At 47.3% G+C, this 18545-nt stretch overlaps 1 protein-coding gene across 1 annotated transcript; it reads left to right on the top strand.

The window, feature by feature from the left end:
• Positions 1–746: 746 nt before the first annotated feature.
• Positions 747–18450, top strand: APCDD1L (APC down-regulated 1 like). Its single transcript, XM_035344139.1, has 4 exons — positions 747–1030; positions 13026–13155; positions 13662–14220; positions 16297–18450. The coding sequence occupies exons 1-4, from the start codon at positions 994–996 to the stop codon at positions 17059–17061; spliced, it is 1491 nt and encodes a 496-aa protein (XP_035200030.1). The 5' UTR covers positions 747–993; the 3' UTR covers positions 17062–18450.
• Positions 18451–18545: the final 95 nt, after the last annotated feature.

Genomic DNA, 18545 nt, shown 5'->3' with positions numbered 1-18545 from the left:
TCAACTTTGTGCCAAGAGGTGGTTATAGGCCCTCTATCCATCATGGCTGTCCTGTGGGCCCAGTTTGGGGCGAGGCAGGGCAAGGTGGGGAACTGGCTCATGCCAGCACCTGCAGCAGGGTGAGCTGAGCTTGACACAGGCCCCTGTGAGCCACCAGGCTACTTTTCCTCAGTGTGGGATATTATGAGGATTTTTAGTGGGTTTAAACCCTTCATGGGCCACAGTAGTGTCCCTTGATGACCTTGGAAGCCAAGTCTGAAGATAAGGGAGCATGGGTCTGAGGGAGCCGTGGGCCATAGCGGGACAACCATGCCCATAACATGTGAGGAAGCCATGGACCATGGTGGCCGTGGGGCTGTGTGGGATGACGCCGGGGGCGCCCCGCTGAGGAGAGCACTGGCCCCAGGGCAGCCAGGGCCAAGGCGGCGGCGACAGCGACTGAGGCCGGCCCTCAGGCTCAGCCGGTGCCTCCCGGAGGGCAGCCGATGCCGGGGGGAGCCGGTCCCGGGGGGGAGCCGGTCCCGGGGGTGCCGGTCCCAGGGGTGCCAGTGCCGGGGGTGCCGGGGGAGCCGCGGCGGGGCAGCCCCCTCAGCGTGTGCGATGCGCGGCCGCATGTGGGGCGCAGGCGGCGGAGTCTCCACCTCTTCTGGCAACTTGAACCTGCGGCTGCCAAGCTCCATTAGAGCTATCAGCAGTCGGGGGGGGACGCACTTCACAGCGAAGGCGGGGGTTGAGTTGCCTTTTTTTTTTTTTTTTTTTAATATACTTTTTTTCCCCTCTTCGAAAGCTTGTGGCTGAGCTGTCCGGGAACCGCTCCGGAGCCTCCCTCCCAGCTCTCGCCAGGCTGAAGCCGGGGTCCCCCCGCCGCGGGCACCGGGGGCCGCCCATGGCTGCGCCGCCACCGGGCGCCGCGCCCCGCTGAGCTCCGCGGGCACCGGCGGCCATCGTCCCTCTTCGGCCGGCGGCTCGGCGACAGGAACCAGGGCGCCCACCATGCTCCGGTGCTGGTGGCTCGCAGGGCTCCTTGTAGGTAGGTGGCACCGGGGGTGGCGGTAGGGGCGGGGGGGAGAGGGTGCCGGGAAAGAGGGGTCGCCACCTCGGGGTGCTCCCCGGGAGCAAGCTGGGTGGCGAGGAGGGTGCAAGGAGGTGGGCAGGAGTTTGTTGGGAGGCTGCAGGGAGTGCGGGTGAAGCGTGCGAGGGGAGAGCGAAGTGCAGCAGTTCCTCAGCTGAGGAGGAGGGATGCGAGGCGGTTGCAGGGAGATTGCAAAGCGGGTGCGAAGAAGCAGCACGGAGGGTGCCGGGAGGCTGCAGGGGGCGAAAGGACTGCAAGGAAATCACCCGGCGGGGCTCCGTGCTGCAAGACGGGGGTCCCGGGGTGCCCCCCGCAGCCCCGGGTCGGGCAGGAGGCACCCGAAGCCCCAGCCCCGCTCCCCGGGACGTCCCCAGCCGTGCTCCTGCTCCTCGCAGCGCCGCTGGGAAGCTCCGGGAAGGAGCCCGGGGTCCCGGGGATGCTGCCGGGCTGTGGGACGGCGGAGCACGGGGAGCGCTGCAGTTCGGCGTGGCTCAAGGAAGGGCTCAGGGGATTCCCAGCGGCTTTGCAGCGCTGCTGGGAGTCATCCCTGGGAGAGCCCAGCACCTGCCCCGGCCAGGGGCTGCTTCAGAAGTCTCCTCCAGGGACACGGAGCCCCAGCTGTGCCGACCCCTTGAGCAACGCAGGCTGCATCTTTGCGGCCGCCTCTCGGAAAGGCTTCTTGCAACCCCACAGTTCTTGGAGCAGTTTCAGAAGAAAAGGTTCTGGCTTAAGAGACCATATGGGAGAACAAAGACAACTGTGCTGTGAAAAAGGCAAAGTGATTGCTGTTTATGACAAAGAGCAGAGCCTGGGGAAGGCTTCCCCATCCTTGGACAGAGTGTTTTCCTAGGAAATGCACAGGAGACCTTTGAGTGAAACTCCACACCCCTGAACAGGTGAAGGGAAAGGTGGGGAGAGAGCTCCCATGCCCCCTGTGCAGCCTGGACCCTGGATATCCAGACAGCTGGGTTTCCTTTCCTTCCTTTCCTTTCATTTCTACTACTTGCTTTACTCTGAGTCTTTGAGCAGCACAATATCACACTAACTTGCCTCTTAAACTTAGGGCTTTTTTTTAGTGAGCATTGCAGAAGAATTGTGTAGTGACAGCTATTGGAAATTATTTGCATTAAGAGCGAAGGACCACACTACAGAAAGAAATCTCTAAGCATGGTACTTGTATAGGGTTACTTTTCTGCTCTCCTTATCTGGGATCTTTGTCATACACTGTTCCCCAAATATAAGACTTCACAGGTTGGGAAATATGTATTCTGTACAGATTTCATTAATTCAAGTGGCTCTGCTCACAGATCTGTTATACTGCATTATGAAAGATTACACATATAAGTCTAATTAGAATACTGCTTTCTTAAATTGTCATACAGTTTTAGTCCAACCTAATTAGACCCCAGCGCTTTTCCATCTAATGTCAGTGATAGATTTTCCACTGATTTCAGTAAGAACAGAAATTGGACCCTAAAACATATGTTTAAATAGCTAAGTCAGATCCAGAACTCATTAAAACCAAAGCAAGGTTTGCCAGTGACTTCAATGTGAGCAAGACTGGTATTCTGAATTTTGCATAAAACTGAACATCAGCATGACACCAGTGCATAATTAGTTGAAAAAATACTTCAGTTAGGTAACTGGATCTGATTTTGGAGTCTCCTCCAGCAAAGAATCACTCATTCTTGGAAATGTCCCGAGAGACTTGCTGAGTTTTTACCTAAGCTTTCATTAAAGTCTTAACATTCCAATAACACCACGCTGATATTTTTCATGTGTAGCTTCTCCTCCATGGTTTTAACATAAAAGATCTATTCTTGCTTTCAAAGTTTATTTTAAATTTGAAAATAACTGTGATGGGGTAAGATAAGATAAGATCAGCAGTTGCATTCATTTGTATGATTAGGAAGAGAATCCTCTAAATGTCAGCAGCAAATTAAATCTAGATGTATGTATTTGCACGTACATACATATTTATACCCACTATTAAATTCTTATCATTGTCTTTGAATCAAATGTTTGTTTGGGGCAATGTTTACTTTGCTAATTTATTTTTTCCAAGTTGGCGTTTTTTTTTCTTCTTCATTTCTCTAGCTGGCCAAAAAATCAACAACTAATGTATTATGCTGGGTTGTGTGATTTGATTCTATTTGTTCTTCCATAATGATAGGTTAGCCATGTTTCAAAGTATATGGATATAGATAAAAACAGGGCTGAGATGAAAAAAAAACACAAGTGAAAAAATATCGTGTGGTTTCTATATTTTCCCCACAAGCACAAATTGTTGAGTAAGGAGATTTTCAAAAGCCAGAAATTGCTATGAAGAAAACCAAAGCTGGAATCCAATGCTAGGGGAGGCTGCATCTGGCAGAACAAAGTTTGGAAAGAGATTTTGCTTTCAATGGGATCCTGTGTTTCCCCACAACACAGCATATGTCATCTATAAAAACAGTGCTTTCATGGATGAGATACCATCACTGCTATAATGAACCTCAAAATTAGGAAGCACCTACACAATACTGTTTCACAGTACCTCTGGTTTTCTTACCTATTTGCTAAGGAAGATAAGGCTATGAAAACAGAGCATTCCTAACTTTGTGATTTTAAGAAAGAGCATCTCAGATACAATAATACCAAGAAACTGACAGTGATAAAGTGGGAATTTTAAAATGTAACCCTTTTCCTGTAGGCTAAGGGTTCCGCCAGAACCTGAAAATATGATACATACGGCAGCTCCTTCTCTACCCAATTTAAATTGTGTAACATCTGAGGGGTTAGTAATCTGCAATCTGTTATTTTTTATTTTTATTTTTTATTTAGGGAGCTAAAAAGTCTCATGCTGTAAAGTGTGAAATTGGGAAAGTTGTACGTCTGTGTATTAGGAAAAAAAAAATCTGATGTCTATTTGGAGCCAAAGCTCCAGATTGTTAAGTGATAAAGGGGTTCAAATACATCAAATTTTTATATCTTTACCAGGGTGATGGTGTGATAATAATGTCTTTCATGCTGATTTTTTCTCATTTTCACTAAACAGCTTTTTAAATAATCATGGTTTGAGTTGAATGGAAAGTGAGAATGCTGCTATGAAGGTCAGCTCCTGTGGCTTTGTAAGAGAGACATTTGGATCAGTTCAGCAACATCTCTTGACTCAGAACTGGTGTGATGGTACATAAATCAACAAGAGAAATCTCACCACTGAGGGTTCAAAGAGATTTGCTTAAGTCTAGTCTTTAAAATGAAGCCTTAAGCATAAGTGCACCCATTTGATCAGTCACTTAAAAAAAATCCCTCCCCAGGCTTTCTAGTGTGTTGATATGAAGCACTGACAAATCTGTGACATTTTGGTCTTGTCCGTGTCAAAGACAGATATCCTTGGAAATGAGCTTTTGCCCCTGTACTCAGAACAACGGATACTCCAAGTTCCCCACTGAGAGAACTGGATTTACCTAATTCACACTTACTAAATCCACAGGTGCTGGACACTGGTAGGTTATGGCTTTTAAGTTTTTCTTCTGCCCTGCCAATACAAAACCATGATGACACTTTATTTTTAAAGCTCTTTTTCAGAAAAAAAATATTTTTTCCTGGTTAGACTCCCTGGAAAAGGTGAATGAAAATATAAGCGACAGCAAAGTTTTGCTGTGAAAAATTCCTAAGTTTTGTTAATTTTGAGTAGCGCGAGTCCCTTTATTAGATTATGCAGCACGTAGGCTGAGTGTCAACTTTGATTTCAGCATCTGTCGGCAGTGTTTAAGAGAACTGGAATACATCAAAACTTGGCTAATGCTGACAGGCAAAACAGTAGACTGAAATTTCAGGCTATCTAGAAACCACACCCAGACCCCAAAACACATGTTGGAAGTAACTTTAATTCTCTGCTTCAGCTGAACAAGTAACCTTTTTCTGTGGTCACTTGTGATTCTAAGTTAAACATGCGTGCATACTTCTGGTGTGGGATGCATATCAGTTTACCACCTTTGTACAGAACCACTTTCTCTGAGGATACCCTCCACTATAACTGCTTTTGAATGCCCTTCTCCTCCTTGGTTTTGTGGGAGCCAAGTAGCGTCAGACTATTAGATCCCATTAGATCCTATTTTTATTACTATAAACAGTATACTTGCTGCAGTGCCAAGACTCCTATTGTGTTAGGTGCTAAATAAGGAGAGAACAAAAGGATTGTTCTTTTTTTAGAGGGTTTATAATCTAATTTCCTGGACTTAGATTTGCAGCAGTGAGAATTTGACATTGCAGGGACATACTGGGATTCCCAGCTGTGTCCAGCAGTTAGAACCTACTGTGGTCATTTATGTCTTTATGGACTTAAATGCCTTGGTGCTTCTGGCTCGTATTTCTGGTCCTGTGGAGGCGATTTCAATGAGAAGGACAACAAACAATGAGCTTACACAGGAGAGCAGCTGTCTCCCGTGGGAGCCAGGGACTGGGACTGCTCCATGGCAGAGGGAGGCTGAAAGGCCACTCTCAGCATCCCGCCAACTCCCTGCCAAGAGCGGGTTATTCCCTGCTGTGCTATAGCTTTGTTCAACCCCTCAAAATCCTGCCAAGCAAGTGGACTTTTGCTGCCTACTGGATTGTGCCTCGAGAAGTTCACCCTGATATACAAGCCACATTTTTCCCCTCTTCATTCACTCCCAACAGAACCTCTTTATTCAGTGTAAGGAATTCCTTCCCTTCCTTGGTGTTTATGCTTTGTGAATATTTATAGGCTGTTATCATGTCCATCTCTCCCCAGCTGTCACTCAGCCAGGCTACACGCACTCTGCTCTCTTAAATCTTGCTTCGTAACTCAATGCCTCCCACCCCCTAATCATTTTTTGTTGTTCTGCTCTCAACTCCCTCCAGTTCCAGTTGCTCATTTTGCTTTGGGTAAATGCTATATTTATGTTAATATTATGTGGTGGGTGGTCTTCACTGTGCTTATGGTCCATGTGAGTGATTTAGATGTTTAAAATGACGTGGGCATTTTATAGCCAAGCCATTGCCTGATTACCAGTTCGGCTCTTCAAAGCACTCCGGGAAAAAATATGCTTAGCCATCACTATTAAAAATGGCCACAATAGCCACTAATAAAGTGCCTGCGCAAGGGTTTGAAGTAATTGCCAAAACTGCATGGGTGCTCTATACATTCAAAATGATGGTGTGCCATGAATTTCAAAACCATGCACTATATTTTCTAACGAGTTTCCATCTTACCTAAATTAAGGAAGATAGATGTAACATTTCCCATTTGGTTAGAATATGAATTCTGGTTAGAATTTAACTGAGTCACAGTTGTACCCCTAGGGTGTTGGTCAGCGTTGGACTGAGCGGGTTTGCTTTTGTTTTTGAGAGGAAAGGCCTTCCTCCAGCTGTTCTCACCTGTCTCCACCGTCCAGGTGTCCAAGGGATTAGAGATTATCACACTCTGATCTCCCCCATGTCACCAAAATCAAATTTAAATTCTTACCTGTGTTCAAGGAAAAAAGCTCGAGCATTCCCCTTCTTCCCTTCATTTTCTGTTGGTTTTTACTTCAGTGGTTCTCTGTGCCAGACTTCTGCTGTAGTGCTGGTCAGAGCTTAACACAGGTCACAATGTGTTAGTGTTGCCTGAACCCAGTTGCTTGTTTTCAGTGCTTGCCAACGCTGAAAAAAAGAAGGCAAGTAGCAATTATCCCATTAGTTCTTAACTCTTCTGATTAACCATGCTTTCCCTCCGTGCTGTGGGTTTCGGTGGCCGCAGCTGGGGTTGCGGGGAGCCCTGTGCTCTCAGCTGGCAAGGGACACCTGCCTGCTGCCTGGTCCCTGGTGCAGGGCTGGCAGCAGACAGCTTGCTGCTGCCCACAGCGGCTGGGCCAGCTGGGGACTGTCTGGCCATATGGCATTGCTCAGCTGTTCTTGAGGAAATCGTTCGCCTTGGACTATTTTAGCTGTGGGAGAGGCTAAGAAGGCCTCTTGCTGGGGCCTCACGGTGCCTGCTGGGCAGTGGGAGGAAGGAGGAAGGGGTGAGGTGGCTCCGTGGTGCCTGTGGGCTGCCAGGCCGGCATGGGCATGGCGACTAAAGCTCTGTTGTGTAACCACAAGGCTTGGCACCATGGGCAACGTTAACCCCAGGAGATCTCTTGGGAGGATGTGCTCACACCCACCGCTGGTGCTTTTGTTTAATATCATGCTGCCCTGGTCCTCTGTGCCAGCTGTGGTGTGCCTCGCTTTGTTCACTCCAACTGGGGAGACAGTAGGCCGTATCCCATTTCTCCTTTGTGCCCTTCGTTCTTCCAGTGAGTGTTCACCACCAGTTTGTGGGGAAAGGCATTTTCTGAATAAGGGCCTGACGCTGTGTAGTTATGGTCATGGGATCTTTCCTATTTATGACTCCAATGAAAGTGGGATCAAGCCCTGCAATCCCACTGACAGTGTTAGGCCTGGTTTTCTTCTTCAGGGTAAACAGCCAGAGAGAGCAGTTTTAAGAGCCATTTTATGTAAATGTAGTTTATATTGAAAAGGGATGCGGGAGAGAAAATCTTCTCCCTTCCCTGCTGCAAATCCCATCTGTCTTGTCATCTGTCCCTGGACATGACACTTACAGGAGAAATAAATGGTTCCCTGATTCCAAGAGTAAAATATTTACCTCTCTAGTGCCTTAAAAACCTCTAGTCAACTCACCACAAGTGCTTCACTATTTTAATCGTGGACATGAGACAAATCAGACAAAGATCACAGCCTCAGAAGACAGCTAGGCTATAACTATTTAATACAGTGTCTGAACATTTTTTAATGTGCTTAAAGTTATGGGGTGAAAGTATGTTTCAAAAAGTTCTTCTCTAAAATCCTGAGCTCCTTGGGACTTTTGAGTGAGCTGAGTTCCCTCCTAGGATCTGCAGAATTTCATTATGGTTATTCTGCAATGATAGCTAACGTGTAATACACTTACTGTGCCACCCGTGAAAGAATACTGAGAAACTTCTAGTGAATTCAAAGCATTCTGCAAATAGCATGAACTGAGCATCAAACCAGTAAAAAAGCTATATATAACTATACCCATTTTACTGACAAATAAGAGAAGGGATGAATAATAGAAATACTTTTCCAGAAGCCAAACAGTACTCCAGTGAAAGCACTGGCATCATCCCTCAACCACTTGACCACATTCTGGCATAAATTCAGGGAGGCATTACTAATCAGGAAAAATGTTCATGAACTGGCTTAATTTGAAGCTCATGCTTAAGTTTCACTGCAACCAATTAGACTTAAGCGTGCGCTTAAGTCCTGTCCTGAACTGGGTTTAGTTTGTAGATAAGCAAAATGCAAAACTGTGATGTGATACAGTATTCCACCCCCAGTGGGTTATATTTAAGATTTTTAACTTTATAGTATTATAAAATAAAATATATCTCTTCCCACAGAATTGTTCTCTTGGGAATGCCTTATTCTGAGCGAATAAAAAGCACTACTAACTTAATATCCACACAAATGCAAGAGAAATCGATTTGCTTAATACAGACATCTTTGCTTTTGAAAGAATGCTTATTCCTTTCGTGGCTAACCCAAAATCAATTCTGCATGCTCTCAGGAGAGAAAAACGCTAAGGAAACACTGTTTTGCTCTGTTAATGATGTCTGTGTGGATAAGTACAATTTGTGTATGCAGAATATATCGATATGTTTCTTATCATCCATTTCATTCCAGTCTGAACATTCCTTAGAAAATATCAAAGGTTTTATGTCATCTCTAAATGAAGAAATGTGTAATGCTCCATGACTTCAGGCACTGATCTTATCCCTGTGAATGTGTGACTAACTGAAACATTAGATTTATAAATTGAAATAATAAATTCTGGCCATAGGAGGCAATAACATATAACAGATTAAGCAATCTAGCTCTGGAGAAGAGTTGAGCTACAGTAACTAATTTGGTGCAAACTCTAATGTATGCATTTTCTCCTCCATTTATAAAGAAACAGATGTGTGACTCAACTTCGCTTTTTTTCCAAAGTCAATCTGTGTGGAGGAACACAAACAAGATTTGTTTCCAACAAGGCATGTTACAGTATTTCTCTCCTGGCTGGTATTTTTTTCCTTCATAATGGAGAAGTGGGTCTGAATCTGCAGCACACAGTAGTTTGTAGCACAGCCCCCGTGGCAGGTTCTCATTTCAGGCTTGGCCATTGCCTAGGAATCTTTCGTCCTAATTTTACCAAGAATTTACTTTGCGTAGGAATTTCCAGTTCTGCCTTTCTATCATTTGATGCTGCGGGTCTGATTTTTCTAAAAGTTGCTTATACAAATGAGCGTATGGAATAGTTGATTAGTATTTGCTACTGCAGTTGCCTCAAGGCTTGATCCAGTTTCTGCTGATTCCAGGGATCAGCCTCCGTTCCTGGGTACTGGCGTTCCTAATTGCCTGAGAGCTTGTACAGCCCTATTGCCTGGAGACCTTGGGCCAGTGCTTTGGATGCAGCACGCACCAGAAAGCTGGAAAAAGATACTGTTTTGTCTAGCTGCTGCACTGAGGAGCTCTCTGGAAACGCTTGTGGTTAATCAATACAGACAGACAGGATAACGAGTGAGTGGAAGAGATCACAGTTGAGGGTTTTTTTAGATTTTCCTATGAATGGGTATTTTTGTCTTGAAGATGAATTGTGAATAATTTCCTCCTCCTCCCCCCCCAATAACAACTCTATAAAGCAGTCAATTTGAGTCTCTTAAGACAGAGAGAGAAGCTGCCCTGATGCACTTCCCCAGGGGTTGACTAGCAGTGACATATGAGTGACAGCCACTTTATGCTGCTCTTGGAATAGAAATGTGCCCTAACTACAGATTTTGGGTCTGGAACTGAACTTTTCCAAGTTGAAAGACTGTTTGGATCTGGTGGGACTGGGCTGGAGTATTTGAGAGAGAAAAGCAGCCACAAAATTTGGATACAAGCCAGTAGCTTTTGGTTTGAGGATGCATCCAGCTTCGAGTCTTGTGTACAGTTAAATAAGACAAAAACCTTAGGAATTCCCATCATGTCAAATATTTACATTCTGGAGGGTTTTTTCTTTTTTCTTAATCTTTTTTTTTTTTTCTTTTCTTCTTCTTTTTTTCTTTTCTTTTTTTCCCATGCAGTTTGATCCTGATTATAAAAATTCCCTTTTCTATTGAATGTGTCAAAATCTTGTGATGGTGCTGCCAAAGTGTCTGTGCTCTCAAACAATGTAGACTTTTGGTGTTTCTGCCAAAAGTAGCAATAAGGGTTCAGTCTAATATTGAAGCTTCTGCTGCAATAAACACACACACACAGCAGTTAGCAAGTTCAGAATGCGGCTATATTTTGCGCTGTTATTTCGGTATAACTATAGACTACACCGACACCTCTGGAGTCTTTCTGTGGTTATGAGCAAGAGCAAATTTGGCCTGTATAGTCTGTTACCTCTAATCCAAATACAGTTATTTTTTAGTTTACAGTATTCTCTAGGATAATGATTTCACATGTTTTTAAGTGTAATTCAGTCTGGGCTGTCCTTGACCTGAAAGATCTCCAAAAGCTGTGCCAGTAATTAGGCCTCATGATAGGGCAGGCAGATGAAGCTTGGTGTTATTTTGCAGCTGTGTAAAAGAGCACACAGGAGTAAGGCGTACACGGGAGTAAATTTTCCTGAGGGCACAGAGCAAAGTCATGGCCGAAGTGGGATGAAAGTGCAGAGCCCTAACTCTGAGCACCCACAGAGATGCTAAAATGACTAATAATGATGAGTTTTGTCATTCAATGTTGTCTGCTTTTCATATGAGGGCTCACAGGAACTGCTCTTTAAGAAGCACTATGCAAGCAATTGTGAAGGAGCTGGCTATCCCTGCTCACCCTTGCAGATGATTAAAACAGTACAATTGTAAGTCTGCTCCAGAAAGACCCCTTAACACTAATAATATGTCTTTCCAGCTAGTTCATGCACTCCAGTGCATAGTGAGGTACCAGAACATCCATGGCTGGTTTCACTAGCCTTTAGGTAGGTAGGCTGCTTCTGTTACTGCTCCCCTGCTTAGCTGGGGGCTTCATTTTCCATGTGGTTATTCCCTTTGTGACCTGTGATAGTTTAAGGGTTTGCGTGCTAAAATCTGCACAAATGCATTTCAAAGATGCTGTTACTGTGATGTGTAAAACCTTTGCAGATGGCAGATTTGTAGTGAAGAGACTAAATTTGTGCATCAGACATATAAGTCTTAAGTTGTATATTAGATTAGTAATAAAGTGCCATTTGAGTGGAAATGCCTCTACTTTGCCACATATTCAGGAGCCTCTGACTTGCACAACAAGAGTTTATTTGCTGAGTTGCTGTTTAGCTTGGTGTAGAGCTTGTGTGTATTTGTGGCAAACAGATGCTGAAGATTTTCAGCAGGCAGTTGACCCTGTGAGTGTGGAGGATGCACTGATGCCAGAGAGGAGAGGCTCCTGTCTCGAAATATATTGGCTCTTGGGAATCGAGGGAGCCTCCCTGGTAGACCCCAGCTGTGAATCTGGACCCGAGTGTTTATATTTGTGTTACATCCCAAGCTTTTGAGCCAGAGAATTTTGCTGACGTTGCTCAGCAGCTTGTATGTAGTCTTGCCCATGGTTGACAGCAGACCCACATGCGCTAGCTGCCTTTACAAACACTTCATGTTACAAGGGTGCTGCTCAGAGAGGTGCTTGCGCCCTCCCAGCCTGGCTCGGGCCCTGTGTGATCACAGCGGTTCCTTCCCTCACGTATGGTTTGGGTTTCCCTTCCAGTGAGAGGTCTGGTTTAAACCAATCTCCGTACAAAGACTGTGGAGTGGTTCAGGTTATATGAAGGTGTTGGCTCACAGGAACTAAGAGGAGGAGTTGCGATTTGTTGCGGAGCACATGAAGATCAAATCTCTCCAGTCATGATCTTGAGTGAGGAGGGGAATGAATTACGTGTGCATAAGCCATAAAAGTTGGCTTGAAAATTTCCAGCACACTACTACAAAAATTGCAAAGTACAGCTCGGGCGAATGAACGCCGGCTAGGCTAATAAACCCGGGGCAGCGCTGGGCCGGACTGGAACCCACCACGCTGTGGGACCTGGCTTTGCCAGACGGACACTTGTCCAACTGCAGAAAAACGGTGGGGTTTCAGGAGCTGTGCCAGGAACTCATTTCACATTGTTACAGAGGCAAATCCCATGTTTCTTACTGAAGCAAACTCAAGATGAGTGCCACAGAAGTTTGCCTAAGTAAAGAGTGAATAACATATAGGAATATATGCATATATATGTGTGTGTGCATGCAAAGGTCTTCAGGATTTAGCTGAGTGTTCGCACATTCCCTAAGCCAATAACATCCGTTGTTATGGGAAATGAGGTAAGTGACAGAATTACTGTCCTTATGGCGGGCGACAGGCGAGTCTAATGTTCCCATGCTGTAATTCCCTGTTCCAGTTACTGCTTCAACAATAGCTTCAGAGAGAGAACAGGAACAAAGCACGCTCAGTTTTATTCGAAGATTTCATCTAATAATATGCCTGCATTTTGTTCAAACCAAAGCTGGAAAACAGTAAATAAAATTTCACTATCCTTAACCAACTGCTCGCTTCTTCGTTAACCCAGTTGGGGTGTCAGACTCTGTCTGGATCTTCTGGTGAATGTAACCCAGGAGGTTTTCTGGGCCATGGTGCTTAACAGGGTTTGTGCCTGTGAGGAAGTGCACGTCCTGCTCGGCAGGGCCAGGCCGTGGGTGCCCGCCTGTGGGTGCCTGGGCCCGGTCGTGTGTGCCTGGGCCCGGCTGTGGGCTCCCGCCCGGCCTCTGCAGCCCCTCAGCGGGGTCCCCATCCCCGAGCACCCGCGGGGCCTTCCCGGGAACTCTGCGCGGCCCCGCGGTTGGGTGTGAGCGGACGGGGCGCACCCTCAGTGCTGCTGACGACCTGCCTCCCCTTTTCTTTCTCTCGCCCCCATTTTCTCTCCCCCGACCCGCCGCAGCCTGCGCTGCCGCGGAGCCGCCGCTGCGCTGGGAGCCGCGGTGCCGGCAGCAGCTCCGCCACCTGCAGGACGGCGCCAGGATCGCGGCGCGGCTGCCGCCCCGCCTGGAGGGCCGCTGGGTCTCCACCGGGTAAGGACCTTCCTCCTCCTCCTCCTCCTCCTCCTCTTCCTCCTTCTCCCCCGACACCCCGCTGCCCCCCGCCCCGAGCCCCCTGGCAGCCCTCTTGCCTCTGTCCCTCCCTCCAGAGCTCCTGTCCCCGGGGCACAAAGCACAATGTCACACCCAAAGAGTGCCACCAGCACCCATGGGATTTCACAGGATCGCAGAGCGGCTTGGGTCAGAGGGGACCCTAAAGGTCACCCAGTTCCAGCCCCCTGCCACAGGCAGGGACGCCACGCACTAGATCAGGTAGCCCAGGGCTTGGGGAGCAGGTGCTCAAAATCACCCATCCGAGTGCTGCCACTGGCCGTGGGAGGCTCCTGACCTCAGTGCTGCTCGCACCCCAGTTTCACCCATCCCGGGCAGTGCAGGTGTCCTCGTCCCATGTCACCCCTCTGTTCCCCATCCTGCTCCGTGCAGGGTGCTCGCCCGCTGTGCCCCATGTGTGGGTGGCTCACGCCTGCCTTCGTCCCCAGGTGCGAGGTGCGGCCGGGACCCGAGTTCCTGACGCGATCCTACCTCTTCTACGCCAACCGCCTCTTCAAGGCTTACCAGTTCTACTACTGGGACCCCTCCTGCCGGGAGCCCTCGTACTCCCTGGTCATCAAGGGCAAGCTGCGCCTGCGCCAGGCCTCCTGGATCACCCGCGGGGCCACCGAGGCCGACTACCACCTCCACAAAGTCGGCATTGTTTTCCACAGCCAGAAGGCCATGCGGGAGGTGGCCTCCTGGATCAACCAGACCTCGGGCGAGGGCTGCAGCGGGTTCCTGCCGCCGGGGCGCACCTGGGCTCCCGGAGCCCTCTATGAACTGCTGAGCGCCAAGTCCGAGCGCGACTGCACCGCAGCCCTGGGCTTCGCCATGCACGAGCTCAGCCTCGTGCGGGTGGAGAAGCATTATCAGCCCTTGCTGGCGCCGCAGCAGAGTGGCAGCCAGCTGGTGGAAGAGCTGTACCTGGGGGACATTCACACAGACTGGGTGGAGAGGCTCCACTACCGACCGACCGGTTACCAGCGACCGATGCAGAGCGCCGTGGTAAGAACAATGCTTTAGTGCCGGCCATATCGCGAGCAGATGCCCAGCTCTCCCCTCATCAGTTCACTGGGACTTTGGGAAGCACGCGTTATTTTCATACTGTTAAAATACTGATCTCCTGCACCTCAAGCCCTTGTTATCCCACGGACCTGCAGGAGGAGATGCAGGGTACGGGTGTGGGTTCACAGCATAAGAAATAAGCCTGCAATGGCACGAGCCTGGAGTTAATGGCTTTTCTTTGGCTCTATTTTCCTAGGAAATGCAATTTCCTAGTTTCCAGCACCACAGTCAGTGAAAGCTTTGGGCTGCACATCATTAGAGGCTGCCTATGCGCTGTTTGTCTTCCATCCCTCTCTAGCTCTTTGTCATGTCCTTCAGGTTTAGAGAGGAGCGAGGAAGCAAGTGTCTGCCATTAAATCATTGCTCCTCAGCGTAATGCCATTAGAGGAGGAAGTTGCTCTGAGTAACGCTATTACACTGAGATTTAACTTTTAGTTTGACATAAATAAAACTGAGCAGGAGACCTGGTTGCTTTTTATTTTATATTTTGCTTTGTTTCCAGGAAAGCACGTTTTTATCTGAATCATAGCTTATCAATTCAGAAATTATTGAGTAGTGAGATGGGGTAAAAAATCCTCTTTGAACTTTACAGTTTAGATGGAACTCAATTAACTGAAAAAAAAGTATCATTTGTGTGCAGCTTTCGAGGGGCAACATTTCCCCACACCCCAAACTACAGCAACTGGACTTGGAAATAGAATACCACAGAGCAACACCCCTCTTCCCCCTCAAAAATAACCTTCTCAAATTGGCTAAACTTGTGTTATCCTGGGCCAAAACCATATATATGAGCAAAACCAGATGGTAAACATAAACACTTTTAAAAGTTAATTTAAAACCAAACCTAAAGATACTGAAATTCGCTCTCGGAATATAGCACTGTAATTAATCAGCTAACAGCTCGCCAATGTACCCGCACATGATGTCACCACTTGGCGATAATTAGAAGCTGCCATACATTAGAAATAACTTCACGTGACTGGTTTAAGCAAGTAAGATTTTTGGCTTCATGTCTGTAGTGATAATTTTATTGGGCACGGGGCTTTTTCTTTCTTTTTTTCACTGAACTAATATCCATTTCCCTGCACTAGTGAGAGCTACACAGCTATGTTAGGAATTATTTTTTAACCCTCTTTATGAAAATATTACCCTTATTCCCTTAAATTTATACCTCTTTTAAAGAAACCCATTCTCCCCAAATTACCTTTCATTATCAAAGAATTTCCTGTCTAAGGAGAGCATATATATTTGCCAACTTCTGGGATTATTTAGCCAAAATGTACTGTGTACTGTCAGCACTCATTAACGTGACAGTAGCAGTAAAACAAGCTGAAAATGACTAAATTACAGTAGACTCCAATCAACTCACATGTAAATTACCCACCCTACAGTTAACTACTGAGTTATTCAACCTTGCTGCATACGACAGCTCAGTAAAGATTACCTTGTGTTCTAGAAAATGATATAATGTCCAAACCCTGGTTATTTAAAAATAAATCAGTTGTGATGTACGAAGTACCAGAAAAAGTTCCAAGCCACCCCAAAACAACCCTCTGGCATTTGATCGGCTGCAGGACTGCTTTGACTCGGCGTGTCGCACGAAGCACAGGCAGAGCCCTGGGGCAGCTCCTTCTCTTCTCTTTGCCTCTTTCCCTCCACTGCCACGTCTACTCCAGCAGCTCGCAATGAACCTCTGCCTCCCTCCGGAGCAGGGTGGCCGGGGAGCACTCCCTGCCTGTCCAGCAGCTCTGCCCTTGCCCCGTCCTCCTCCCGTCCTCCGCATGTCCTCAGTGGCCCTGCGCAGAGCACAGCCCTTCTGTCCTCCCCAGGGGACCAGAATAGCAAAGAGCCTGGGCAGCTCTTTATCTCACTTAATCTGCTTGGCTGCCTTGGGCCAAGTTTGCTGCAGTTCAACACCCTGGTGTGAGAGAGGGGAGCGTGAGCTTTTTGAGTATTCTGGAAAGGGTTTTTTTTGGCTTACCAATTTACAAAAATACTGTTCTTTGTCTTCCGCAGCACCACGTGCATCCTTGCCCGGCCTGTGGGATTATATACCGAGCTGACGAACACCATCCCCCCATCCTCCCCGCCAGAGCCGAGCCGCCGATGCAGCTGAGCGGCAGCTGGGTGAGCACCCACTGCGAGGTGCGGCCCGCGGTGCTTTTCCTCACCAGGTACTTCATCTTCCACGGCAGCAACCACACCTGGGAGGGGTACTACTACCACTACTCCGACCCGCTCTGCAAGCAGCCGACTTTCACCATCTATGCGTCTGGGCGTTACACCCAAGGCGTCCCCTCCTCCAAAGTGAGAGGCGGCACAGAGCTGGCTTTTAAAGTCACGCAGGCTCGGGTGACGCCGATGGACCAGCTAACGGTGATGATGCTGAACTCCTCCGAGCCAGGCAGCTGCGGGCTGACAAACTCCTGGAGTGCTGGGGTGGAGCAGGATATAACACCGACGAACGGCTGCTTGGCTTTGGGCATCAAGCTGCCCCACACGGAGTATGAGCTCTTCAAAACGGAGCACGACACAAGAGACCGCAGCCTGCTGTACGTTGGTGAGAGGCCCACAGACGGATCCAGTCCCGACCATCCCGACAAGCGACCCACCTCGTACCAGGCGCCTCTGATCCAGTGTGCTGGGGCGCCAGAGGAGTTCTCTAACTATGTTAGTCTAAAGTACTTGGGAGAAGAGGATGCTAATGGCAGTGAAGCACTAAAACCTTTGCCTGTGGCCTTTTTATTGTTTATAGCACTGCAGTTTTTAAGATGGGACTAGCAATCTATTCAGGTACAGCACAGAATCCAGATAGTCTTGGTGCTAGTGTGATTTTTATATCCTCCAAATGAGTACATCTGGAATCAGTTTTACTTAGATTTGGAAACACTTTTTTAAAAAAACAAAAACAAAAACAAAACACAGTGAATGAAGCCAAGAAGATATGCCTATGTTCTGTTTGTCCTGTGGCTTTATTGCCTAATCTCCCCTCTTCTGTGCATAAAAATTTAATGTGGTGACATGGATGCACTGCACATTCAGTAGATAATTTAGCAATATGAGGGGAAAAAAGAGCAACATCAATTACAATTGCTGCTTTGAGCTTTTGACACTGCTAAGATTTAATCAAGGGCTTGATTCAGATGTAATTCAAACATCCAAAGTGTCAGCTGCTGAGTTTCTCTGAGGTTAAGTTCCCTCCCATCGTACTCCTTATTGCTGTTTGTGCAAATTTGATCTGCCGTGTCAGTCAGCAACAGCTCCGCAGTCAGCAAGTGCTCTTGGTAAGGGCACAGTTAATCAGGCCTCTCTCAGTTTAAACTTTCTGCAGTTTTTGTGTCTGTGTACACACACGGAGATGCAACGTACAGTCTTCCACTTATCTGTGTACAAAAAGCCGCCCTCAGAGCATTTCCCTGACAGACTGTTATGCCTGACCCTGGTCCTAAGAGATGATAGAGTAAATGGAGAAGGCGCGTGTGCACGACTGCTCTGACTCAGCACTGCGGACGCTGCATCCTTGCTGCATTAGTCCGGCTTTCCCAGTGCAGTGCAGGCCTGCGCCTCGGTACGTTAGCGAAGGCAGCGCGGCGCTGCATGCGTGTCCAGCAGGCACGGGCACTGCCACTCATCACTCCGACTCGCCAGGCACCGAGTGAAGCAAAAGATCACTCATGAGTCTTCTCAGGCCATTTATTTTCACTGACTCCTCTCTAAGCGTACTGGCATACGGGTTGCTAATCCAGCTGTCTTTTCAATCAAAATGTCACTTCCAGGCATTCACGTAAAGGTGGCTTATGAATCTGCCTCTAGTGAACAGGGGGCTGAAGAGAGAACTGACCAGCTCCAGGATAACTGGAGCTCCACCAGCAAGAAGGACAAAGTAAGAAATTACATTCCCTTGTCTGCTGCAGCTAAGAAGCACATAACTTACTCGGGAAGACCTCCTCCCAGCAGCTAAACCCCCTCCAAATAAACCTATATATCTTACAAAGGATATTTTTGTTAAACCATCTATGCAATAGCTACCTTCTTAATGCTGTATTTACAAACTTGCAGCTTGTACTTAGATAATTTATGGGTTTTATAACATAAAATACCTTTTTTTTGGGAAATTGTACATTAATAATTCAAATGAGATGCTTATTAAATGCGTACAATTGTGACAAATGTTGTCAGCATGTTTGCGTGTTTCAGGCACGATCAACTATTAATCATACACGTAAACAGTTGTACTTGATACACCAAAAGGCCAAGCTTGGCTA

The sequence above is a fragment of the Oxyura jamaicensis genome, chromosome 20 (assembly GCF_011077185.1).
Source record: "Oxyura jamaicensis isolate SHBP4307 breed ruddy duck chromosome 20, BPBGC_Ojam_1.0, whole genome shotgun sequence".
NCBI classification, from domain to species: Eukaryota; Metazoa; Chordata; class Aves; order Anseriformes; family Anatidae; genus Oxyura; species Oxyura jamaicensis.
This window is presented reverse-complemented; position numbering and strand designations above follow the sequence as displayed.

Coding starts and splice junctions, on each gene's coding strand:
- APCDD1L (XM_035344139.1), top strand. CDS start 994: ATGCTCCGGTGCTGGTGGCTCGCAGGGCTCCTTGTAG. Junction 1,031..13,025: donor GCTCGCAGGGCTCCTTGTAG/GTAGGTGGCACC, acceptor GACCCGCCGCAG/CCTGCGCTGCCGCGGAGCCG. Junction 14,221..16,296: donor GACCGATGCAGAGCGCCGTG/GTAAGAACAATG, acceptor TGTCTTCCGCAG/CACCACGTGCATCCTTGCCC.